Below are 25606 nucleotides of genomic sequence, written 5' to 3'. Positions count from 1 at the left end.
GTGACTTTGTGACTATTAGGGGAGATTAAGCTAGGAGCAGAGAAAGAAACTGGAGTTAACTTCAAGGAACAAAGGTCACCAGTAGAAAAGGAATGTCAAGGGGAACAGGGAAAGAGGAAGCTGGTCAGGTTTCCAGGGGGAGAATAGGACTGACTGGGGAGCACAACCAAGGTAGAAGGGAAACACATGAGGAAAGGTGTTAGTGACCAGGTAGTGGAATAGCATGTAGATAGGAGCAGAGGGAAAAAGGCTGGTGATTTCAGGGTCCCAGGGGCTAAGTGCTCACTGAGCTAGGGTTGGGGAAAATGGTGTTTGCAAGTGGCAGGATGGGCGCCAGGGGAGGGGACTGTCAGAACTGATTGGATATCTGCTGGCTGTGGAACTTGGTTGAGTTGAGGCCAGGACCACATATAGTGTCTGGTGAAACAGGATGGTATGAGAGACATGACTACAAAACTTCTGAATGAGGAAGGAGCTAAATCTGTGGAGAGTTTCCTCTGATCACAATGAACAGAACTTTCATAGTGGACACTGGTAAACCCACATGGGTACAGCTCAGTGAGAAAAACTGGGGGCTGAGGAAGCTGTGTATGGCAATACATATAGTCTTGCAGAGGTGCGTGATCAAAATGAAAAATGTCTCAGATTCAGTACCAGATTTACTAGGGTTCCAATGGCACTGCCACTAGGCCCACCTCAGAATGGGACCCCAGATATGTTTGGCACCGGGGCCACAAAAGGTTAATCCGGCCCTGTACGCAGCCACCCTACCACCTTGCACACAAACACCGAGCAAGAGGCGGCAGGATAGCATTGTCTTTTATTCATTTACAGAAACCGTGACACAGCAGCTTTCACTCGTCTCCTCAGGGCAGGAGCAACCTTTGTCCACAACCCTTCATTACTGAAGACAAAGCAAACATCTGCCTCCCAGCTGGACACAGGCAAGGATCAGCAGCCCCTCACACTGAGGTGCCTTCAGCAGAGGGACTGGACTCGACCTCTTTCTTATTGTCTTCAGGTTTCATAGCAGGAAACAGCAGCACTTCCTGTGGAGGGAACAAAACACCATCAGCTTCCCCCCCTCTGCCTATTCCTCACCTCCCATTCACATTCCTTTTTGCATAAAAATAAGAGCCCCTAAAACCAGCAAATTATAAGTACTTGATTTGTCCATACTTAATTACAAACCCTATTTACTTCCTCAGTGCTCAAGTTGGATTTCCCCAGGTCCCATAATGGACACCATGAAACTGCAGGTGTCGGAGAGAAAACCCCAGAAATGGCTAATTCAGAAAAAAGGCAATTTTAATTTTTACCATTGCACCATTTAATCCCCACAACAGTGCCTATGGAGTTTGGATTTCAGCTATAACCCTGAATTTCCTGGCCTTTAGGATGGGATGTGGAAGTAGACAGGTGTTTCAATCAGACTCTCATAACATAAATAGCCTTTTGTTTTTACAACTGGAGAGTACGTTGCAGGATTTCTTACTCCCTATTTCCTCCAGGTGGTCCATTACCTTAATATTATTGGAGTCTGTAAGGAACATGGTGAGCCGATCGATGCCCATGCCCCATCCAGCTGTCGGTGGAAGTCCATATTCCAATGCAGTGCAAAAGTTGTCATCGATGAACATGGCTTCATCATCACCTGCTGCTTTTGCCTAAATGAACAGTGAGAAGAAGTTCCATCGCCATAGTGCAGGAAATGTCAACACTACTGCTAATTTTTATGTCACCACAAAGGGGTGCTACTACACTCCTGGAACCTAGGGGGCTATGTTCCAGCAGGGTCTGCATATTTGTAAAATCAGCTGAAGAAATGAACAGGGAGGTGATCTTACCCCTCATCCCGGGGTGTTAGTATCTGGAGAAGTATTCTGAAGGCCACATCATAGGCTATATCTACACTACAGCTGGGACTGACACTCTGAGATCAATCCACCGGCGGTCCATTTAGTGGGTCTAGTGAAAACCTGCCAAATGAACAACAGATCGCTCTCCAGCAGACCCCTGTACTCTACCCCTGTCATAAATACAAAGGGAAGGGTAACAACCTTTATGTATGCAGTAATATAAAATTCCTCCTGGCCAGAGGTTACCTGTAAGGGGTTAAGAAAATCAAATAACCTAGTTGGTACCTGACCACAAGGACCAATGGGGAAGGAAGATACTTTCAAATGGGGGGGGGGGAGAGGGGAGGGGGCTTTGTTTGTGCTCTTTGTTTGTGTGTTCTCTCAAGGAGAGAGAGAGAGAGAGAGAGAGACAGAGACAGAGACACACACACACACACACACCTGGGGCAGAAAAAAAAATCTCTTAAGAACCTGCCTGAAAAAGCATCCAAAATTACTAAGACAGTAAGTAAAGCCAGAAAAGGCATCAGATTATCTTTTGTTTTAGCTTGTGAATTTTCCCTATGCTGGAGGGAGGTTTATTCCTGTTTTTGTAACTTTGAAACTAAGCCTAGAAGGGAATTCTCTGTCTTAAATCTTTTTATTTTTCCCTGTAAAACTGCCTTCCATCTTGATTTTACAGAGGTGATTATTTTACTTTTTTTAATAAAATTCTTCTTTCAAGAACCTGATTGATTTTCAGTGTCCTAAAGACCCAAGGGTTTGATCTGTGCTCACCTGTACCAATTGGTGAGGATATTATTCTCAAAGGGGTATAGGATCTTGGGGGGATATTCTGGGGGAATAAGCACTCCAAATGGTCCTTTCCCTGAATCTTTGTCTAAATCACTTGGTGGTGGGAGCATACCATCTGTCCAAGGACAAGGGATTTGTGCCTTGGGGAAATTTTAACCCAAAGCTGGTAAAAAATAAGCTTAGGGGGTCTTTCATGCGGGTCCCCACATTTATACCCCAGAGTTCAGAGTGGGGAGGGAACCCGACAACCCCCGACGAGAAGATTAAGGTAAGCTGATGGGAGAGTTTCTCCCGTCAACCTCCCTCAGTGCAGACCCCGTGGTAACTCGACCTAAGGTACGTCAACTCCAGCTACGTTATTCACGTAGCTGGAGTTGCATAGTGTAGGTCAACTTACTGCAGTAGGGTAGATATAGCCTTAGAAAATGGCATGGGTGCTGACAGCAACATCTAATTCTAGCCAAGTTAAATGTTGTCTTGTGAAACAGTGTCTCTGACACTCAAGCTGCAAGGATTCCTTTTGGCATATGTGAAGAAATGTACCTTGGGATACTGGAGACAGAGCACTCCACTAGCACCAGAAGAAGGGATTATAACAGGTATCTTTAAAACTTTTAGTATTACATTTCAATAGGTAATCTTGTCTATCTCCTCTCCTAATCAATATCACCCTGATGGCAGTCTACAGCAGTTGCTTACATCGAAGATATATTAAGAAAGTGTTTAGGAATCAATTCTCTAATGCAATAAGTATTTTGTTCTTCTTGAAAAAAGTTAACACAAGCTCTTTTGGTTTTCCATTTTTTCCATCTTTACCATGTGTTTTGTTCCAAACTCTTCCCTCTGTGCCTGCTGCATCATTCATTTGTCCTCTAACAATTCCCCCTTTGATGGCAGGCAGAGCTGATAGGACTGGACTCGATGTAGGAGATATTTCTTGCAAAAGCTTATGTTAGACCCATTTGATTGAGATTCAATGCCAGTAAGATTCCTGTGGTGTTAGTTGTGAATGTTTAGAACAGACAGTAGGGAGCACAGAAAGAGGAGATAGGAGTCTGTGTAAACTGGAAATACACATTCTGGCATTCACCCCAACCATAAAGTGTTTTCGGTCTCTAATCTCTACAATTCCCTACCTTCGCTTGATCTTCAAAAAACTGCCGCTGCTGGAAGGGGTCGTTGAGCTCTGTGTATGCATTGCATATTTCCTTCTTCATCACAAAGAGTTCAAAGCGTTCTGTCAGTCCCTGCTGAGAGCGATGCCTGTGAAGAGGAGATAAGTCAGCAGGCAGCTCAGAAACTAACACAGCTTCCTCAGGAAAAACAACAAGATCACTGTTTCAGACGAGATGCCCACTCTGACGGCCACCACTCTAAAACTCCAGGCCACTCAGTATAGACATTTTCCCCCTGGATTTTATGCCCTATGAAATGGGATTCCCTGGCTCAGGAACCAAGACCTGGGCAAGTGTCAGACTTCCCAAACTGTCACATGGCATCAAATCTTTCCTTTTCACAGACATAATTTTTCTCATGGAGATAAAAAAGGTGGTCATTATTTCATGACTTTATATAAAATCTCATACTCTTACCATTTGGCCAAAGGGCTCATGATCTGCGGATGATCACATATGAATGTGGGATGGATACAGGTGACTTCCAGAAACTCACCAACAAGCTGAAAAACAGGAGCAGGACAGAATTTTCAAGTTAGAACATCTCATAATGAAGGAGGTGCCATAAGACTGAGATGACTCACTACTTCAAAAGCCTACTTAGAGTAATGTCTTCATTAACAGCGATGGGTGCCTGCAAGAGAGGCCAAGCATCCTGCTTGGAGAGATTAAAATCTGATCTAGCCCAGGACTGTATAAAACACAAGACTGTCTAAAGTTCATCAAGTTTAACAAGAACTCCAGTGTCAGAACATAAGCCTCCCACTGTTACCTACAGTGTCTCAGGGTGGTATTGGGAGTTTAATTCCAGTTTTGACATCTGTGGCACAAGCCACTAGACAAAGCAGCCAGAAAAAAAAAAACATTCAGGCAATAGCTGGGGTGAGAAGGGGCAGAAAAGAGGAAAACAAATGAATAATACTCATACTGGCCCTGTGCTTTACCGTACATTTTGGAGGGACATGTGAATCTAATTACACTCTTCTCTCCACTCATGCAGAATGTGTGGAGGGAGGGGTCCTCCACAAAACACTGTTGATCCCTTATTTCTCAAGGCCATTACACTTGGATGACAATTGGAATAGCTTTCAGAGTTGGTCTACACTGCTTCTAATTAACTGGAAGTGTCCCTGCAAAGTTATAAGGCAGGGGTGGCCAAACTTACTGATTCTCCAAGCCACATATGACAATCTTCAGAAGTTTGGGAACCAGGCCGCTCCTGGCAGGGCTCGGGGCTTCAGTCCTGCGGGGTTGTGGGATGTTGGGACTTCAGCCCCGCAGGAGGCACTTGCCACAGCTTCATCCCTGCTCCTGCTAAAGCCCCAGCCAGTGCACGTACCCTGTGGGTCTGAAGCCCCAAGACGCCTCTCCCCGCAGGGAAGAAGCCCCAAGTCCCCCCTCCCCTACAGTCTAGTAGGTGGAGAATGGGAGGGGGCCTGGGGTGAGCCACACTAACTGTAAAAGAGCTGCATGTGGCTCACAAGCCACGGTTTGGAAGTCCCTGTTATAAGATATTTCTTCCTACCTGGGCCTATCCACTGTACTAAAATAGCTCTCTTTTATCCTACTAGCCCCGGAACTAAGAGGCCAGGTATCAATCCAGAATCCTCTATAGACCTGCATCACTCTGCCACCAGTACAACATGTTCTGTTATAAACAGACACAGAACGACATCTCTGGGGTATTACTGAATTCTCTCTGGCAACAGGAAAAGGGCTGAATTAAATTCCAGTGTGTTTTCCTAGATGTAGCCAAACATCATGATTCACTGAAAGTCTCATGTACATCTCTGCTACACGATCATTCTATAGATGCTGCAGTCCCTCCCCACGACATCTCCACAAAGCCAGCACCTCTGACCTCTGGACTGGTAAAGACAAGCAAGATTGCAAGCCATTTTCTTTCTTCACCTGGAACCTCTATGGAATCTGAACTGAGGTCCTTTCAGAGGGCCGGATCCTACCCTCCATATGTAATCTACCACTGAAACAAGCCTCTGTACCAGATCACTGGACAATAAATAGTTAACATAATGCAGATTTTTAAAAAGGGCTCCAGAGGTGATCCTGGCAAACACAAGCCAGTAAGCCTACCTCCAGTACTGGGCAAACTGGTAGAAATTATACTAAAGAACAAAATTATCAGACACACAGATAAACATGATTCAATACAGCTTTTGTAAATGGAAATCATGCCTAACCAATCTATTAGAATTCTTTGAGGGAATCAACAAGCATGTGGACAAGGGTGATCCAATTAATATAGTGTACTTGGATTTTCAGAAAGTCTTTGATAAGGTCCCTCACCAAAGTCTCTTAAGGAAACTAGTCATAGAACAACAGTGAAGGTCCTCTCATAGATCAGTAACTGGTTAAAAGATAGAAACCAAAAGGTAGGAATAAATGGCCAGTTTTCCCAATGGAAAGAGGTAAATAGTGGGGTCTCCCAAGGATCTGGCCTGGGACCTGCGCTGTTCAACATATTCATTAATGATTTGGAAAAAAGAGTGAACAATGAAGTGGCAATGTTTGCAGAGGATACAAAAATGTTCAAAATGTGTGTGCGCACACGCGCGTGCATGCTGGAAGAGGCTTGAGGGCCTAGCTGAGCAAGACAGTGTAAGGGAGACCAAGGTGTTACAGGTGGGCTCAGTGGTACTCAGGTACACCAGGTGGCAGCCCGGGGAACCTGTCACAAGGTCCATCAATGGCTATTAGCCAAGATGGTCAGAGATGCAATCCCATAAATAGAGCAACACTCATAGTCTGACTGCCAGAAGCCAGAAGGGGAAGACAAAGGTTGATCACTCCAACTGCCCTATTATGTACACTCCCCCAAAGCTCCGGTACTGGCCACTGTCGGAGACAAGATACTGGGCTAGATGGACCATTGTCTGCCCCAGTATGGCAATTCTTACGCTCTTCTTAAAATCAGTGGCAAATTTCTTATTGACTTAAATGGTGCAAAGAAAACTGCTTACTTACAGCTTTCTCTGAGTTCTGCAGGCTAACTGCAGATTGTGCGTTGACATACTTTCTTTTATTAGTTTTAAATTTTCTGCCATTCATTTTTACTGAATGCTCCATCAAGCTAACCAATAGTCCGCAAAGAACCTGCAACTTCAAATGGGCCCCACTGCTTCCTAGGGCCAGATCTCAGGATTATGAAAAATCCACCTCCACTTACCTTATCAAGAAGCCTGGCCGTGGTCCTGGGAGTTGGACACTCAACACCTCTCTCCACACAAATAGCGTCAAAGAACTTGCGAGTTTCTGTTTTCATAATGCAAAATATTAGAGAAGCTATTCATATAGTTAGTTCTTCTCCCCCTCCTCCCGACCCGCAGAATGATCCAGACACAATGGAGGAGGACTGGAATGACTTTCAATATTTTCTGTTATAATACACTCTGGGACATACCAGCTCAGGAATATGGTTTCAGCCTTCCACAGAGCATGAAGAGCAGTATTAATTGCTTCCAATTTAAATTCAAAACATAAGATTCCTAATCCCAGCTCTAGATGCTCTAACAACAGTTATAAACACTATCCCACACAGAGAGCGCCACTGTGGACAAACAGCCAGTCTCAGCATTATTTTTAAAAAAAAAAAAAAATCTATATATAGATAGATTGATCTATCATTTCTCCCAAATACCTGCTCAAACTGAGGAGTTTTGAAGAACGTCCTAATGGTCAACAGATTTGGACCATTTCAGATCAATGAGGCAGTGGGAGCATGTTCCAGAGTTGACAGGTCCACAAAGAGCATATCTGCCAGCAGCCTTCACTCTCATAAATCAAGGGGCTCCCATGTTAAGCACTTCTGCTGATTGCAGTAGCATCGGTATCACAAAGAGAGGGGCAGTCTCTCAAGTAGGCAGGTCCCAGAGCTATTTTAGGGCTAACAAAACTAAATCAAGCAGCTGAAAAAGCCACCAGAAAACCCATGCAGATCCTAGTGCACTAGTGTCACATGCTCATGATGAGATTTTCCACTTAAGAGAACCACCATATTGTTCACTAACTTTAGTTTTTAGATATATTTAAAGTGTAGACCAGTGGTTTTCAAACTTCAGGTCGCGACCCAGTACTGGGTCATGAAATACAAGGCACTGGGTCACGGCAGCTCTGGTCAGCACTGCCGACTGGGCCATTAGAAGTCCCGTCGGTGGTGCTGCCCGGCTAAGGCAGGCTAGTCCCTACCTGTTCTGATACGGCGCTGCACCCTGGAAGCGGCCAGCAGCAGGTCTGGCTCCTAGGCGGGGCGGGCCACGGGGCTCCGTGTGCTGCCCCCACACCGAGCACTGGCTCTGCACTCCCATTGGCAAGTTCCCAGCCAACAGGAGCAGGAAGATACTTAGGGACTGGACTTGCTGCTGGCCGCTTCCAGGGCATAGCATGGTCCACTGTGCCAGGACAGTCAGGAAGCCTGCCTTAGCTCCCCCTCTGCGCCATTGACCAGGAGCTGCCCAAGGTAAGCCCACACCCCAAGCCCCTGCCCCAGCCCTGAGCACCCTCCTGCACACCAAACCCCTCATCACCAGCCCAGAGCCCTGAGCCCCCTCCTGCACCCCAAACCCCTCGCTGGCCCCAGCCCAGAGCCTCCTCCCACACCCTGAACCACTCATTCCCACCCCCACCCTGCAGCCCTCATCCCAACCCTCTGCACCAGCTCCGTTGGGTCGCAGGCATCAACAATTTTCTTCAACTGAGTCACCAGAAAAAAAAGTTTGAAAACCACTGGTGTTGACTGAGGTATAGTGCATTATAGCCTTGTCTAGAGGCAGCAAGGCTCACATCTGAAGGAAAGATCATAACTACCCAACCAAATCATTGCTGCTATGTAATCACCTAAAAGCAGCTCTCCACAACTGTCAACTCAAGGGACAAATGGCAGATGCATTTTCAACCAAAGGGCCCCATATAATCTTCCAGTTGCTACCCCAACCTATTTGCCCTCCATGCCCTGATCACTACCAGATACAGAGGGTCTTCTCTGCTTCCTAAGAGACAGACGAAACAGATACAATGCTGGGTGTCAATGTAGTGAAAACACTTCAAGACAGGCCTCCTCATTAACTCTCTCAACAGTGTCATGTATACACAATGAAGATTTAAAGGCAATAAAGTGGAACCTTGCTGACCCTTACAAAAACCTGCAGGGCATCAAGACTACACTCTGAAATCTTGTAGTTAATCCAACAAAACCACACAGTCGGGCAACCCCATCTACTCAGCTCACATGTAGATCTGAGCAGAACAGCACCTTGCAATAAACAGTATTGAAGGCAGCTTATAGATCAACATGGACTGGGGGCTAGAGGTCTTTGCCCCATAATAGCCAGGGGGAGGTGAAAGCACAGAGACTCATCTGACCTTCAGTCTCAAAGTGATCAGTTGCTGGAAGTTTCATTCCCAGGATTCTCTCCAGTTCATGCACCATGCTGATTTTCCGGAAGGGTGGGGTGAAATCTATCTCATAGGCATGGCCCTCAGGACCATCTGGGTGATAAGTAACCTTGTAACTTCCAGTAATGTGCTTCACCATTCCTACAAGATAAAACTACACTTAAAATCAATGCCATGCTGTATCACACACTATCTTCACACAGAATCTTATTCTCCTTTAATTAATATTAGGTTAGGTCACCTGAAAGCAACTTTTCTGTGATCTCCATCAGGTCATGATAGTCTGCATAAGCCATGTAAAACTCACAGGTTGTGAATTCAGGATTATGAGTCAAATCAATTCCTTCATTCCGGAACTGGCGCCCAATTTCGTACACCCTGTCCATGCCTCCAACCACCAACATCTAAACAAAAAGAAATCCAGCTGGTCACATTAGCCTTCTGAAATGGAGTCAAGAAAGTTCTGACTAGCACAAAATTGCACCAAATCTACATTCCCAAGATTATCAGCAAAACACAGAGGTAAAAGCAGCACTAGACAAACCTAATGAAGAACTCTGATTCAATTATCCTGACATCCACTATTCTCCAATCAATATGGGTCTCTTTCCTGCTCACCTCTTTAGCCATACTCCATCCAAGCGAAATTGCTTTTGTCAACCCAATTAATCTGCTGGCCTTTAGTCTAATCTGCGGGCTGCCGAGCTCCCCTCCCGCCCAGCGCACCGCACCCCCACTCCTCTGCCTACCTCCAGGCGCTTAGCGCTTTCCAGGAGGGAGGTGGGAGGAGCGTGGAGCTGCATGCTCAGGGGAGGAGGCAGAGAAGAGGCAGGGCAGGGGTGGGGATTTGGGGAAGGGGTTGGAATAGGGGCAGGGAGGGGGCGGAGTTGGGGTGGGGACTTTGAGGAAGGGGTTGGAATGGGGGTGGGGACAGAGGGTGTCAGTGATGTGGCCCTCAGACCAATGTACTAGTCCTCATGTGGCCCTCCCGGTGATTCGAGTTTGAGATCCCTGGTCTAATCCTTACTTCAATCTTATGCTTCACATTTTGGGAAGGCAGATAGAGTCAGAAAAGTGTGAAGCTTAACCCATGTGGGGATCACCTCTCACCTTGTGATAGAGTTCTGGAGCAATTCTCATGTACAAGTTCATGTCCAGTTCATTGTGATAGGTAATGAAAGGTTTAGCCACAGCTCCACCTGGAATAATATTCATCATGGGAGTTTCAATCTGATGGAAAAAAAAAAAAAAGTGTTAAACCTTAGCTCAAATACTCTCATGCCCCTGACTCAATCATACCCTCCCTCCATTCCCCATGCTACAACTATTTTGATAATATGTGTTTGTCATAAACATAAAGGGAAGGGTAAACACCTTTAAAATCCCTCCTGGTCAGACGAAAAACCCTTTCATCTGTAAAGGGTTAAGAAGCTAGGATAACCTCGCTGGCACCTGACCAAAATGACCAATGAGGAGACAAGCTACTTTCAAAAGCTGGGGGGAGGGACAAACAAAGCCTCTCTCTCTCTGTCTGTGTGATGGGAACAGAACAGGAATGGAGTCTTAGAACTTAGTAAGTAATCTAGCTAGATATGCCTTAGATTCAGTTTTCTTTAAATGGCTGAGAAAATAAGCTGTGCTGAATGGAATGTAGATTCCTGTTTTTGTGTCTTTTTGTAACTTAAGGTTTTGCCTAGAGGGATTCTCTGTGTTTTGAATCTAATTACCCTGTAAGGTATTTACCATCCTGATTTTACAGAGGTGATTCTTTTGCTTTTTCTTCTATTAAAATTCTTCTTTTAAAGAATCTGATTGCTTTTTCATTGTTCTTAAGATCCAAGGGTTTGGGTCTGTGTTCACCTATGCAAATTGGTGAGGATTTTTATCAAACCTTCCCCAGGAAAGGGGGTGTAGGGTTTGGGAGGATTTTGGAGGGAAAGACGTTTCCAAACGGGCTCTTTCCCAGTTATATATATCTGTTAGATGTTTGGTGGTGGCAGCGATAAAGTACAAGGGCAAAAGGTAAAATAGTTTGTACCTTGGGGAAGTTTTAACCTAAGCTGGTAAAAATAAGCTTAGGAGGTTTTCATGCAGGTCCCCACATCTCTACCCTAGAGTTCAGAGTGGGGAAGGAACCTTGACAGTGTTCAGTAAATACTTCAGTTAAAGAGAGAGAGAACACACCTGGCTCAGATGTGAAATTTTTACATTCTATGTATTAATTCACCATCATGAACAAAGATATTCTGAAACAAAAATTCTTCCTCCTATGTAATCAACAAGGTAAGCCTATTTAAGCCATCTTCTCTATCAAGAACATAGCAGGAACAACCATATTCTGCACAATTAAGGAGCTGTGGAGTAGGGGAAGGGACAGGGACTGGACCAAGCTGTTGAAGATATTTGCAGTCATATCACCAACCTCCAGCAGAGAAAGTCTGGCTTCTCAGGAAGTCTAAACCTTGTAAAACTACACAGACAAGAAGTGAAGTGAAACTATGTATGTGGAAACAATGTTTATCAATCCTTCTCAGTGTGTCCCATCTGCTCCATTTCATCATTTACACTAAGTTCCTTGGGCAGCAACTGACAGCAGCCAACTGATAAACACTGAAAGATGCAGAATCCCTTTCACTACCTGAACACTTTGCAAAAACTACACTCCTTTAAATGTAATTGCTTTGGTAAAAGATGGGGGTTTTAATGATTTAAAATTAAGATATAAAATATTGCATCTGAAAAAGTTTCCAGGAGTATAAGCATATTATATAGCTAGCTTTGTTAATTTAAAATTAGCGGGGGAGGGGGGGAGAAGAGGGGAAAGAGGGGTCTGTCTGTATGGAGAGACAGAGTTCTGGAGCCCAAAAGGAGTTCTACAGTATACAATTAATTTTCAAATAATGTCTCTTGTAGATACGAGCATGTAGGTAGGCAAAATCAACATGTGATTTTTCTCTCTCTGGGCTGCAGCGCTCCCGGAGACTATGCCAACCTAACTTTCACGGAAGCTGCATTTTTCGGATGTTTAACGGTGCATGGGTAATGGAGTATAACCACATGCCTCACAACTTAGTCTATTCAAGAGTACTATACATCATTAGGTCCAAATAAAGAGTAAAATGCCAGGGAGAAGATGCTGCTGCCAGGTATATAGACAAAATAAACATTTTCTGAAAACAGTCATCAATGATGGGAAGAAGGTGATGTGGCATGGCAGTTCACCCAAATGGGAGGGCAGGTGGCAATACCAATGATACCCGCTCCTCTTTTAAAAGGGCTCCCCAAGATGTGGGCAATTTTACAATTTGGTTAGGCTCCACAAGAGTCTGCCTTGTTCTACCCACTGTCAGGGTTGTGCTGACCAGTCAGCTCTGGCCTCCACACAAGTAAAGTAGAAAGAAAAGGAGTATTTGTGGCACCGTAGAGACTAACAAATTTATTTGAGCATAAGCTTTCGTGAGCTACAGCTCAAAGTAGGGGTCGCAGGCTGCTTGTCCCACTGCATTAGGTAGAATACCACCACTAGGGGTCTAGCGCTTGGGCTTCATTAGCAGGAATTAATCCAGCTCTGCTACTCATTTAGGAACTGTACAAAACAAGCACTTTTGTATTCCAGCTACAACCATTTAAAACAGGAAAAAACAAGGAAGAGGAGTTTCTCATGCTGATTCAGAATGAGGCTCAGGGTTCCAATGGAAGAAAAAAGGTCGGTCCACAACATAGGAAATGGAAGCCAAATGGGAGTCTCTGTTAAAGGAAGATTCAGAACGGATCTAGTATCTGAAGGGAAAGAGTAACTTTTGTAGAGTTTGTGTGGCAATGCTTTCCCAAGTCACTTTGTATTAAAGACACTGGCTGTTTCTCCTGCACAGTAGTTAATTCCCAGCATGATCACCAAGCCTAAATGGCCTATTTAAATGCTAGTTTACAAGTGATTAATTTCAGGAAAATAGGAAACGTACAGTCAAGAAGTAATGGCACCTTAACACAGCAAAATCTACTGTGTTGAATATATCATGGTTCTCAATATTAATTAGTTATTTCACACAAACAACTCCACTAGCAGCTTTTGTGGATCCAGTAGACTAAGAGGTTAAAATCTGCCAAGTAGTGGATAGCAAAGAGAGTCATACTTTGAGTGTGAAGTGGAAACAGGAATTATCTAGAAGTAAACAGGTCTTTTGTTCTGGTATGTTGTTCTCTGTTATACCTTACAATAAATACTACATATGTTTTATATAAATTAGATTGACTACCTTTTTTGGAGGGGGGCGGGGAATTAATACCCTTGAGAATGAGGGGACAATTTACCCAACTTCAATTATGGAAGAAAGCAATGGGGGAACAAATATAATTAATAACTTGAATTGCTAACTTTGGGTTTGCTCAGTCAAAGAAGAGTATCTCTCAGAAATTGGTCTGTCACTTGAAGGGGAGCAGACAAAGAGATAAACAATAATTAACTCTATTGCACTTAGTGTGCTTTGTGGCTCTATGGCACAAAATTGTTAGAACATGTATACTGAGCCAAAGTCAATATATATACTTTTCCCAGTCCCATGCATATTTTGTACGTGAGGTGGGGGTTGGTCTCTCCTTGGAGCTGAAGAAGCATGAAAAAGAGCAGCACACACAGAGAGAAACAAAGTACCAAACCTTACCTCAAGAAAGCCCAACTCATCCAGGAAGCTCCGGAGGTATGTGATGATCTTTGCACGGATTATAAACTTCTGTCTCACATAGTCATTAAGAATTAAATCCAAGTATCTCTGGCGAAATCTAGTTTCCTGAAAAGGGTGGATAATTTCAGAACAATCTAAATTATACTTACTGCCAGAGAGAAAAAAATAAAATTTGATCTTCATTTGGTGCACTGATACCAATGATACCACACATACAAAAAGCTGCCAGTTTGGCTTCAACACCAGGAGTGGTTGTTACCTTGTCTTTGAGCCCGAAGTGAAGGTGGGGCAACATGTGCAGGCATGGAGAGAGCAGAGTGATTTCCCAGGGAATAACGCTCAGCTCTCCTTTCTTTGTCTTTCCAGGATTCCCCTGAACCCCAATAATGTCCCCCCGACGCAGCTTGTTGTTAATGTGGATATATTCTTCGTCTGATTTGTAGTTCCTGCAAGTGGAAAAACATGCATCTTTTAAGCACTTTTTGTCCATAGATCAAGCTTTGCTCAGTCTCTTCCCACCCAAAACATTTAATATTCAAGTACCAAAGGGGTAGCCATGTTAGTCTGTATCCACAAAAACAATGAGGAGTCCGGTGGCACCTTAAAGACTAACAGATTTATTTGGGCATAAGCTTTAGTGGGTAAAAAACCCACTTCTTCAGATGCATGGAGTCTCCATGCATAGGAGCCTCGACGTACTGTATTGTGTTCTCCACCACCTGACTACAGACTAGGAATCTGAGCTGAAGCTCACAGGCATGGAGAAGAATAAGATGTCCATCTTCTAATCTCCTCCTCCCAGAAAGTAGAGTTTGATTTAGAATGTTGCTATAGTGATCCCTAGTTACCTGGAGTTTGCCATGACTTGCAATTTGACTCCCTCTCCACGAAGATCATAGAAGATCAGTTTCCCTCCAGAGGCACGTTTTGCATGGATTCGACCTAGAAACCCAAAGTTAGATGGTCCAATGGTTACAGCAAGTCAAAGTCAGAAATCTTTCCATTTCCCCAAAACAAAGATCCATCTCCATGCCCAAGCCCCGGCACAGCATCGCTCCTACCTTGCAGCCCAGGCAACATATCACCAACCTCCATCCCATCATTGGATGGCAAAGTAACGAGTCTCTAGTTATGAACACAGGGCCTTGGAGTCCTCTCATCAGACCTGCTCCCTTGCTTGTCAAGGACTCTAACGCTCTACCTTCTATCCCAAAGGTCCCAACCCAAACTTAGCCTAACCTTGCTACAGCTCTAGCACTATGAGGAATTGCCAAGCAAGGTCCACAGAGCTGTGGAGGCATTCCCATCTATCTCCCTCCAAGAATGGTAAGTGCTTGTCTTCGCAAAGTGGCAGACTGTCTCCAAGTCCCAGGTGAGTCTTTACCTGCCACTCTCACTGTAATGTCTCTCAGGTGATCTCCTGCCTGCAGATGGCTGTACCTCTCTATGAAGTCTGTGAGGGAAAGGTCTACGTGGAACTTGTGAGGGTAAGGATCTTCATTGGTGCCTTTCAGCTGCTGGATTGCCTGACTGCGGATCTTGTAATATTGCTGTCATCAGTCATAAACAAGAACATTTATGTTAGACACCAAAGTACAGTTCACAAGTTAAAGCATAATTGATTTGACTTGGGAATATTTATTTGACTACAGAAATTAGACAACACCTGAGTGACAACCTCAGAAGAGTCAGCTCCTCTGACAGAAAGCACAAAAAAAAAAAAAGGCAGAGGGCACTTAAGACGTTGGACTAAGAAGAGGCTAAACGAATGCAGTGATGAGACAAGAAGAAGAGTCATTGCTTTAAGCCATTACCATTCAAACCTTAGATATATCCTCTCCCTCAGGCAGTTTTTTTGAGGAATATTATTAATCTATGCTTGCAGCCTCACTGTCCAGCTAAGAACATAAGAACAGCCACACTGGGCCAGAGCAAAACTCCATGCAGCGCAGTATCCTGTCTTCCAACAGTGGCCAATGCCAGGTGCTTCAGAGGAAATAACAGAACAGGCAACCATCACGTGATCCATCCTCTGTCACCCATTCCCAGTTTCTGGCAAACAGAGGCTAGAGACACCACCCTTGTCCATCTGGGCTAATAGCCATTGATGGACCTACCCTCCACGGACTTATCTAGTTCTTTTTTGAACGCTGTTATAGTCTTGGCCTTCACAACATCCTCTGACAAAGAGTTCCACACGTTGACTGTGTGTTGTGTGAAAAAATACTTCCTTTTGTTTGTTTTAAAACTGCTGCCTATTAATTTCATTTGGTAACCCCTAGTTCTTGTGTTACATGAAGGAGTAAATAACACTTCCTTATTTACTTTCTCCACACTAGTCATGATTTTATTGGAAGGTTGGAATATAACCTTAGTGAAATGCTGCTAACGACACTCCTTTTGCAGGATAAATCTCGTAGCTCAGTCCTTCTATAGGATAGACCATATATGCTCCTAGCTAGCACAATATCTAACGTAGGGAGCAGATATCCTTTTCAGCTGAAATGAGTTGTATTAATAAACTGGATTTTTTATCATCTTTATATTGTGCATACTTTTTTTCATATTTTAAGTAATAAGGTAGTACAGGCAAAATTCCCGTTGCAGACAGTTACTGCCTTCCTCAATGAGTAGCCAAGCAAACACATAAACCAAACACCCGTCTGAAATAGCCTCCCAGCTAATGTTCCTGGAAAGGTGCAGTTCAGAGCTGGCTTGGGCCATAGTTCACTTCCATTCTAACTTTCCAGCTCAGTACCGATTAGCAATCAAACAGGAATCAGTAAGACTTATTCTCATGGGCATAACAGGCATTGGCCAAACTGCTCACATTGGGGTCCAGGCTTTCCTCATCAGCTCCATTGCAGTTCTCAGATCCCAGGGTCAAGGCAGATTTGCTCAGATGCTTCTCACTTTGCTCTTTTTGCTTTGCCTCTTTCTCAGCTACTTTTCTCTCAGCCTTCAAACGTCTCTTCAGCTCACTGGAAAAAGAGAGGAAACCAGATACAGAAGCCACTTTGAAACTTACAGAAAGAAACACTTGCCAGAGAGATTCTGTCCAAGGGTCATCCTACACTTAACTCTCTCTCCTCTCCCCAAGAGGACATGTTGCCTTGCTCCACTTCATAGGAAGTGAAAAGTACCCAAATTCTGTTCTGGACTGCTCCAATCCCTCACCTTACAGTCAGCAGTATCCAGATAAAGCAGTACTAGCTGGGCATTGTCTCATATAGAGGAAATGTACTTGTTTTTTTTCTTGATCCTTCACTGTCAACCCTTTACAGCCCTAGAACATAAGAACAGCCACACTGGGTCAGACCAAAGGCCTATCAAGCCCAGTATCTTGTCTACCAACAGTGGCCAATGGCAGGTGCCCCAAAGGGAATGAACAGACAGGTTATCATCAAGTGATCCATCTCCTGTCACCCAATCCCAGTTTCTGGCAAACAGAGGCTAAGGACACCATTCCTGCCCATCCTGGCTAATAGATTCATGGAAGATGTTCCATCAATGGCTATCTAGCTCCCTTTTGAACCCCATTATAGTATTGGCCTTCACAACACCCTCTGGCAAGGAGTTCCAGAGGCTGACAGTGCATTGCGTGAAAAAATACTTTCTTATATTAGTTTTCAACCTGCTACCTATTAATTTAATTTGGTGCCCCTTGTTCTTGTATTATAAGGAGTAAATAACACTTCCTTATTTACTTTCTCTAAACCACTCATGATTTTATAGACCTTTATCATATCACCCTCTTAGTTGCCGCTTTTCCAAGCTGAAAAGTCCCAGTCTTATTAGTCTCTCCTCATACGGAAGCCATTCTATACCCCTAATAAATTTTTGTTGCCCTTTTCTGAACCTTTTCCAATTCCAATATATCTTTTTTGAGATGGGGCGACCACATCTGGACGCAGTATTCAAGGTGTGGGCATACCATGGATTTATACAGCGGCAATATGATATTTTCTGTCTTATTATCAATCCCTTTCTTGATGATTCCCAACATTCTGTTAGCTTTTTTGACTGCCGCTGCACTTTGAATGGATGATTTCAGAGAACTATCCACAATGACTCCAAGATCTCTTTCTTGGGTGGTAACAGCTAATTTTGACCCCATCATTGTATATGTATAGTTAGAATTATGTTTTCCAATGTGCGTTTGTCATAACCATAAAGCTAAGGGTAGTCTAGAATTCCTCCTTACCTGTAAGGGGTTAAGAAGCTTAAATAACCTGGTTGGCACCTGACCAAAAGGACCAATGGGGAAAGAAGATACTTTCAAATCTTGGGGGGGGGAAGGCTTTGTTGTGTGTGTTCTCTTGGGAAGCAGAGAAGCATCAGGTCAGAAAACTCCTCCTATAAACCATCCTAAAAGTCTCTCATGTTACAAAAAATTGTAAGTAAAAGCCAGATAAGGCGTGTTGGATTATCTTTTGTTCTGCTTGTGAATTCTTCCTTTGCTGGAAGGAGGTTTATTCCTGTTTTTTGTAACTTTGAAACTAAGCCGAGAGGAAGTTCTGCTGTGTTTTTGAATCTTTTGTTACCCTGTAAAGTTATTTTCCATCCTGATTTTACAGAGGTGATTATTACTTTTTTTTTAAAAAAATAAAATCCTTCTTTTAAGAACCTGATTGATTTCTCTATTGTCCTAAGACCCAGGTGTTTGGGTCTGTGATCACTTTGTAACCAATTGGTTAGGATAGTATTCTCAAGCCTCCCCAGGAAAGGGGGTGTAAGGGCTTGGGAGAATATTTTGGGGGGAATAGGAACTCCAAGTGGTCCTTTCCCTGATTCTTTGTTAAATCACGTGGTGGTGGCAGCATACCCTCCAAGAGCAAAGAATTTGTGCCTTGGGGAAGTTTTAACCTAAGTTGATAGAAATAAGCTTATGGGGTCTTTCATGCAGGTCCCCATATCTGTACCCTAGAGTTCAGAGTTGGGAGGGAACCCTGAAAGCATTACTTTGCATTTATGAACATTAAATGTCATCTGCCATTTTGTTGCCCTAGAAACTTTGCATAACAATCAAAATAAGGTAAAAGTCTTCAGTGAGCAAAGCACCAAGGATAATTACAGTACAGTTCGAAGTAACTAGAGTGTTTTCCCCCTGGGCACGACAGATTTAGAGTCTCCAGTTTGGAGTCTTCAGTCTATAACAATCACCATGCATATCTGTAACCTACTTAGGCCCAGATTCTGAAAAGTATTTAGCTCCTAACCTCCACTGAAGGAAATGAAAGATAGAAACAGCCTAAAAAAAGGAGTACTTGTGGCACCTTAGCGACTAACAAATTTATTTGAGCATAAGCTTTCGTGAGCTACATCGGTTGCATCCAATGACGTGAGCTACAGCTCACGAAAGCTCATGCTCAAATAAATTGGTCAGTCTCTAAGGTGCCACAAGTCCTCCTTTTCTTTTTGCGGATACAGACTAACACAGCTGCAACTCTGAAACCAGAAATAGCCTAAATACCTTTGAGCATCTGGGCCTTAAACACTGCAGGACTTCCACTCTACCACGTGCTCCACAGACAAATGCCAAAGCACAAAGGTTTCTAGGATGCGCAAGGGCCCCCAGGCAAAGGGGGGGAGGGAATTCCATGAGAGGGGGATTCCTCAGGGAGGGTCACTGACTCCGCAAGACACTCGCCCCCACCTGTAGCACCCCGGGCAGGGACTTCACGAGAAAGCAGGTGGCGACACTCGAGATGAGAGCAACAAATCACCAACCTTCTTTGGTCATGAAGTGCCTGGAGCCTTCGGAGCGCGGGGAAGGCGGCGCGGGGGTGCCGAGCCCGCCAGACCCAGCCAAAGCGGCCCCCAAGGAGCCGAGCAGCTGGGGGGCTCAGCATGGCGCGAGCGCCCGGCTCCGGAGACCGTCACCTGGTAGGAAACAGACACCGGTCAGCGACGGGCAGCGCCTCCCGGGGCCCCGCCCGGGTCCTCCCGCTGGGTCCCGGCACCGGCCCCCGACCCCGCACTCTCACTTTTTGCTAAGAGGGGCCTCAGCCTCCGCCGTGTCACGAGCCGGAGCACCACCGGTCGCCGCCGCCATCTTCCCGGCCGGGCCGAGAGAGAAGGAGCACTTCCGGGTCAGAGACCATTTGGGCGGGGACGGGGCAGCAGCCTGGTGTAGGCGCGTGCGCGGAGAGGAAGGGGCGGGAGTACGGGGGCGCGCATCCCGGGTGGCGGGAAGGCTCCAAGTGCGAGCCAAGCCGCGTGTCGGCGGCGCCCGCCCATGGCCTTGGAGCGCGCGGGCCCCGCTCGCTCGCGGACGCTGTTCCTGCAGGACGATGGCAGCCCCATGCGCTTCTACGTGCGGCCCGGGCCCGCCAAGCTGCAGCTCGCGCCGCTGATCCTGGCGGGCGGCGGGCGCCTTTGCCGCGTGCAGGAGCCGGGCGCGGTGCTGCTGGCCCAGCCCGACGAGCGGGGGGCCACGGGCAACTTCGTCTCCAGCGAGTACGTGCGGCGCTGCGTGGAGAGCAACGAGCGGCTGCCGCTGGAGCGCTGGCGGCTGGCGGCGGCCCCGGCCCCGGTCCCGGCCGGGGCCCGGGCCGGCCGCTCTGCCTTCACGGGCTCAGAGGACGAGGCCATCCTGCTGCACGTGCGGGGCCGGGCGCAGGGCAGCGTCACCGGCACCGCGCTCTGGAAGGAGATGGAGCGGGCCCGCCTGACGCCGCACTCCTGGCAAGCCATGCGGGACCGCTACCTGCGGCGCCTGCGGGGCCAGGAGCACAAGTACCTGCTGGGCGGGCCCGGCCCCGCGCCGCCCCGCGGCCTCCCCCGGAGCGCCTGGCAGCCGGCGGACAGCGGTGCGGATAAGCGGGGGCGGCGGGGGCGGGGGCGGGGCGGGCCCTTGGGAGGCAGAGACTTGCTGGGCTTTGTTCCCGGCTCTGCCGCTGCCCTGTGTAATCTCTCCACCTGTGTGTGCCGTGAGGATAAGTGCCACCCCCCGACCCTGCCTGCAAGCACTTGGGTCAGCCCGTGTAGACCAGCATTGCTTCAGCCATTGGGTTAGGTGAGCATAGCCGGTACACAGCTGTTAAATACTCCTCCGTGACTGTCCTCATGAAATCCTAGAAACCTGAGCTGCAAAAGCTGCAGTAGATCTAGTGTTTCCTCCACGATGCTCTTCCTTACAGTGTTTTGGGGAGTCTGGCTGGAAATGCCCCAAGCCTGGAGTTACCCCCACTTTCCTTAGAGAAACTGTTCCACAGTGTAATAGGCACACCTGGGAGCTTTTCATTATAATTAGGCTGAACAGAACTAAATCGTAATGTAATGGCATGACATCTGCAGGAATCCTTTGTTCAATTCTGGTAGATTGTCTTGAAAAAGAGAGCACAAAGATCAGATGGGCAGTGAAATTAGTGTGGAAAGGCTTTCATGTGAGGAGAGTGAAAACACTGTGACTGTTTAGAGAGGAGTTGAGTAGGAAGGTACAATAGATATTATACAAAATAAGTGGTGTAGTAAAAATAAACTGGGTAATGCTAATTTTCCTATCATAATACAAGGAAACGAAAGATGGCAAATTTAAAATTGATCAAAGGAAATATTTATCTTAATAGTTAAGCTGTTAATTCATTGCCACAAGCTATTGAGGTTTGGTCTACACAAAGAACTTAGGTCAGTGTAACAATGTGTCTCAGGAGTATGGATGTAGTTATACTAACCTAACCCCCAGCATAGACAACACTATGTTGACAGGAGGTTTTCTCCTGTCAATGTAACTACCACCTCTCAGGAAGTTAGAGTACCTACACTGACATACTTTTTGCCTTCCTCTGCAGCATAGGGCACAGGTCACTTGCAGGTTTAAACTAGTGTAAATGGTGCATTCTTTGTAACTTAAAGTCTTTAAACCATGATTTGAGGACTTCAGTAACTCAGCCAGAGGTTAGGGGTCTATTCCAGGAATGGGTGGCTTAGGTTCTGTGGCCTACAATGTCCAGGAGGTCAGACTAGATGATCATGTTTGTCCCTTCTGAACTTATAGTTTATAAGTCTGTTCTGTAGAACATCTAAGGAGCATTGAGTTCTTGACTTTGTAACCTTAAAAGTTTGGAAATGCCAGATTTCAAGTCATACAGGTGGCTTTCCTTTGGCTCCCTTGTGCAGATGCAGGTTGTCTTAATGATGTGATAGCTTCAGTGCACCGGATGGATGGTGCTCTGGGAATGAATCGGGGTTGGTTGATATGTGATGTTTTTGACAAGTGTAACATTTACTGGTTTAATTCTTTGGATCGCTCCTAGAATCTTTATTAAAACTGAACGTAGATGGTTGTTGCAGACCCATTACTTCCTCACTCTATACCTCATCTGGACAGAAACCACTAACTCTGCCAGAACATGAGTTTCTTCTTACCTTTTCAGAGTGATTAGAAGACTACCAAACTGATGAATCATAGCAGGCAGTAGGATGTAAAATGTAATCTGAAGTCATGATTAGCATTGCAGTTGCACAACAAATGCTAATGTTCTCTTCCTCTCTAACAGAGTCTTGGAGGAAGGAAGTAGCCGATATACCCCAAGGAGTGGTTCAAGACCAGTTAACAAAAGGGGGTAGCCTCTTCCAGCTGGCTAACAAAGAATTTGAAGGCAGTGAGGTATACATTCATAGTTGGACAGCTGTGTCTGCATAATGTGATCACACAGATGTGTTGAACGTTTTATGATGTATAGATTAAAATCCCAAACTGGTGAAACTTCAAATGTACTTAAGCCTTCATAAGTAACTTTAATCTTAAATATGACTTTGTTCCTGTGTGAACACCACCAAGATGCTGATTCTTTCTACGACTTTGTAGTAACATTAATTAGGGTGTGCTAGTTCAGGGATAAAGGAGTTTTCAGCAGCTGGCTATATTGGGGGCCCCTGCTTACAGCAAGGCCTGTCCTGCCTGCTAATAAAAACCTTTACCATTCCCAAGACTGCTTCCCACTTCTGATACTTTTCAGCTTGAGCATTGAATCAGGAATTGACAGTGGTGGTAAATCAGCTGGGTGCAATATCTGTATGGCATGAAAAACAACGGGACCAGTGGCTGGGGGAAAACAATACAGAGGTTAGTCAGAACAGGTTGGTATATCAAGGTAGCAGAGAGGGAGTTGAGTCTTGTGTTGGTGCCAAAGAGAGGATAGTATTGGCAAAATAAATATATATATACACATATGTATGCACACACACCCCATCCTTTCCAATAAAGTTATAAGTACATGGGTTACACCAGACATCTCCCTGGAGAATGACCATCAGACATTCATGGTTATAAATTTACAAACTGCTTCCTAGAATTACCCAGAACTGACTGAAATAAAAAAAAAAAAAATGGCTAAAATGCCTTTGTGTAAGGCTCAGCATCTGGAGCATGCCATCCTGTGAAGCATTTTTCTCTAATTCACAGGTGCAGATTTATTCTCTCTAGCTTGGCAATTACAGCTTAATGGGGGAACAGCATGCTTTTTTTTATACCAATGGCTTACATTTTAATAATGAAGAAGCAAAAATAGCTTCAGCAGCAATAAATGTTTCCCAAGTTCTATTCCAATTTAAGGTTAATTACAAAACTACGACTAGTCAGTTGATTCCCAGATAGTCAGTCATCTGAGTTAACACCTAGAAAACGTCTTAGTGTCAACATTTTAAACTTTTACACAGCTAGCTAAAGCATGGAAGGAGGAAGGATATTATTAACTACGCAACTTACTATGAATGGTGTGTCGTGGCATATCAAGTAAAAAGAGCATGACTAATTTTTTCCAATTTGACCCTGTGTCCAGAAACTTAGAGGATGTTAGAGACCAAACATGGTTGATAAAGAATGGTCATCTGCACATCACCGTCACCTTGAGTTAAGTTGTAAGTGTTAAGGCTCCATTGGCAAGCAGGGAGTGATTCACTAAGGGTATGTCTTCCCTATCAACGTTAAAGTGCTGCTGCGGCAACGCTTTAACGTGGCTGTGTAGTTGCAGCACCAGCGCTGGGAGAGAGCTCTCTCAGTGCTGTTAACAAAAAAAACCGCCACCAGCGCTGGGAGCGCAGCGTCCAGCACTGGGGCACTGTCTACACCACCACTTTACAGCACTGAAACTTGCATTGCGGGGGGGGTCATATTCCCTGAGGGAGAAAGTTTCAGTGCTGTAAAGTGGCCATGTAGACAAGGCCTTAGTATCACAAGCCGAATGTGAGCCTTGAGCAGATTTACACAATTCAGAATGACAAAAAAATTTATTTTTGACTCTGGTTAGATTTTAGTTTATTTAAATCCTATCCCTTGTCTCCTGCCTTTCCACATTCCACTGTATCCTTGGTGCTGTGCATTGCTGTACTTGGATTATTGGATTTTATTGTGCACAGGTATCATGTTCAATACATCAGTATCCTTTAGAAGGATTCATATGGGAGGAGGGGAGGACAGCACTGCTCTGGACTCCTAATTTAGCAGTTTTGTGTGACTGAGTTATAGTGGAATGTCACTCACTCTAACTTCTATTCCTAGTCAGAAAATGAGATCTCTGACCTTCAGGAAGAAAATCCTGCAAAAGATGAAGAGCCGAAGTCCCCTGAAAAAATAGCCTCCAGTCAGAAAATGGAACTGAAGGAATTGGTAACTCCTGAGGACTCTGCTATAACTGAAACTCAGCCTCAAGAGGAGGAAAATCCCGTAAGGACTTGCCCTTCCCCCACAGAGGTGGCAGATGCAGTGAAGACAGTACAGCACTTCATGGAGGAATTCAGCATGGACCTCTCAACTGTTATACAAGCCTTTCTGAAAAACAGTGGTGAAGTGGAGGCCACTTCCTACTTCTTACATAACAGCCAGCGCTTGGATGGATATCCTATATGGAGCAGACAGGATGATTTAGATTTGCAAAAAGCAGATGAAAATGTCAGAAGCAAATTAATAGCAAAATTTGGAGCCCAGAATGTGGTAAAGCGGGTTGTGTTCAGGAAGCGTTAGATGGTAACTTGTGAAGGATGGTTCATGGACTGGGACCCTCCCAGGAAAGCAGGAGATGAGACTTGCATCTCTGACCTTCATGGAAAAAGGAATGAGGATTTGTAGATGTTCTGAAGTCTCTAGGATAGCCACCTGCAATCTCATTTCATACAGGAAAAATCTGGCATTGAAAATTAAGATCTCTGTGCCAAACACTTCGTCCTTTCCATCATTTTCTGTTAACTTTTCCCATAAGTTTCTATGTTTATGCAAGGCCTTGTTTTATGTTTGATTTTTTTTGTACATGCTGAGTATCCTGCTGATAAATCTAAAACTAAAATATTGGGTGAAGATGAGAGCTCCTTAATCTCTTCAGAGTCGAGTGGCTGAGCAGTGGAAATCTGCTTTTGTCCTATACACAGTGGTGGGGGGAGGAGTCTGCACATTCATCCATTGAGATGGGATGATACATGAACATGCATTTCAACATACTTTAATCTGTATTAAGGTGGGAAGGTGTGCCTCATTATACAAACAAAAATACTACTGTCTTGCACCTGTAAGGCTTCCCTACTGTCAGAGGCAGACAACTTCTCTTTCTTCTAGGTCAAAGTAAACAGGCTTATGTGATAAGACTTGCCTTGGAGTTACAGAGCAAGCATCTTGATTCTCCTTTATGCTCCAGATTTCTGTACCCTTGAGCTGTTTTATAACCCTGTACATCCTGTAAGACTCACT

The 25606-nt window shown here is 45.0% G+C and overlaps 2 protein-coding genes across 4 annotated transcripts; one reads left to right on the top strand and one right to left on the bottom strand.

Moving 5' to 3' along the window:
* Positions 1-801: 801 nt before the first annotated feature.
* On the bottom strand, positions 802-20071 carry KARS1 (lysyl-tRNA synthetase 1). 2 transcript variants are annotated; one of them, XM_037877677.2, is made up of 15 exons: positions 19911-20044; positions 19654-19806; positions 16754-16904; positions 15308-15473; positions 14772-14865; positions 14183-14369; positions 13903-14028; positions 10352-10471; positions 9483-9645; positions 9209-9382; positions 7017-7102; positions 4247-4332; positions 3791-3917; positions 1524-1667; positions 802-1049 (listed from the first exon to the last, which is right to left on the bottom strand). In XM_037877677.2, exons 2-15 carry the CDS (start codon positions 19773-19775, stop codon positions 963-965), a joined length of 1833 nt encoding a protein of 610 aa, XP_037733605.1. In that variant the 5' UTR covers positions 19776-19806; positions 19911-20044; the 3' UTR covers positions 802-962. The 2 variants fall into 2 exon arrangements, with proteins under 2 accessions (XP_037733605.1, XP_043382117.1); XM_043526182.1 differs by lacking the exon at positions 19654-19806 and having other exon boundaries at positions 19911-20071.
* Positions 20072-20161: 90 nt separating this feature from the next.
* On the top strand, positions 20162-25219 carry LOC114020108 (TERF2 interacting protein). 2 transcript variants are annotated; one of them, XM_037877679.2, is made up of 3 exons: positions 20162-20735; positions 22425-22534; positions 24428-25219. In XM_037877679.2, the coding sequence occupies exons 1-3, from the start codon at positions 20162-20164 to the stop codon at positions 24887-24889; spliced, it is 1146 nt and encodes a 381-aa protein (XP_037733607.1). In that variant the 3' UTR covers positions 24890-25219. The 2 variants fall into 2 exon arrangements, with proteins under 2 accessions (XP_037733607.1, XP_037733606.1); XM_037877678.2 differs by having other exon boundaries at positions 20162-20741.
* Positions 25220-25606: the final 387 nt, after the last annotated feature.

Source organism: Chelonia mydas, chromosome 12 (assembly GCF_015237465.2).
Source record: "Chelonia mydas isolate rCheMyd1 chromosome 12, rCheMyd1.pri.v2, whole genome shotgun sequence".
In the NCBI taxonomy this organism is placed as follows: Eukaryota; Metazoa; Chordata; order Testudines; family Cheloniidae; genus Chelonia; species Chelonia mydas.
Note: the sequence above shows the minus strand (reverse complement) of the source record. Positions and strands in the feature narration are given on the sequence as shown.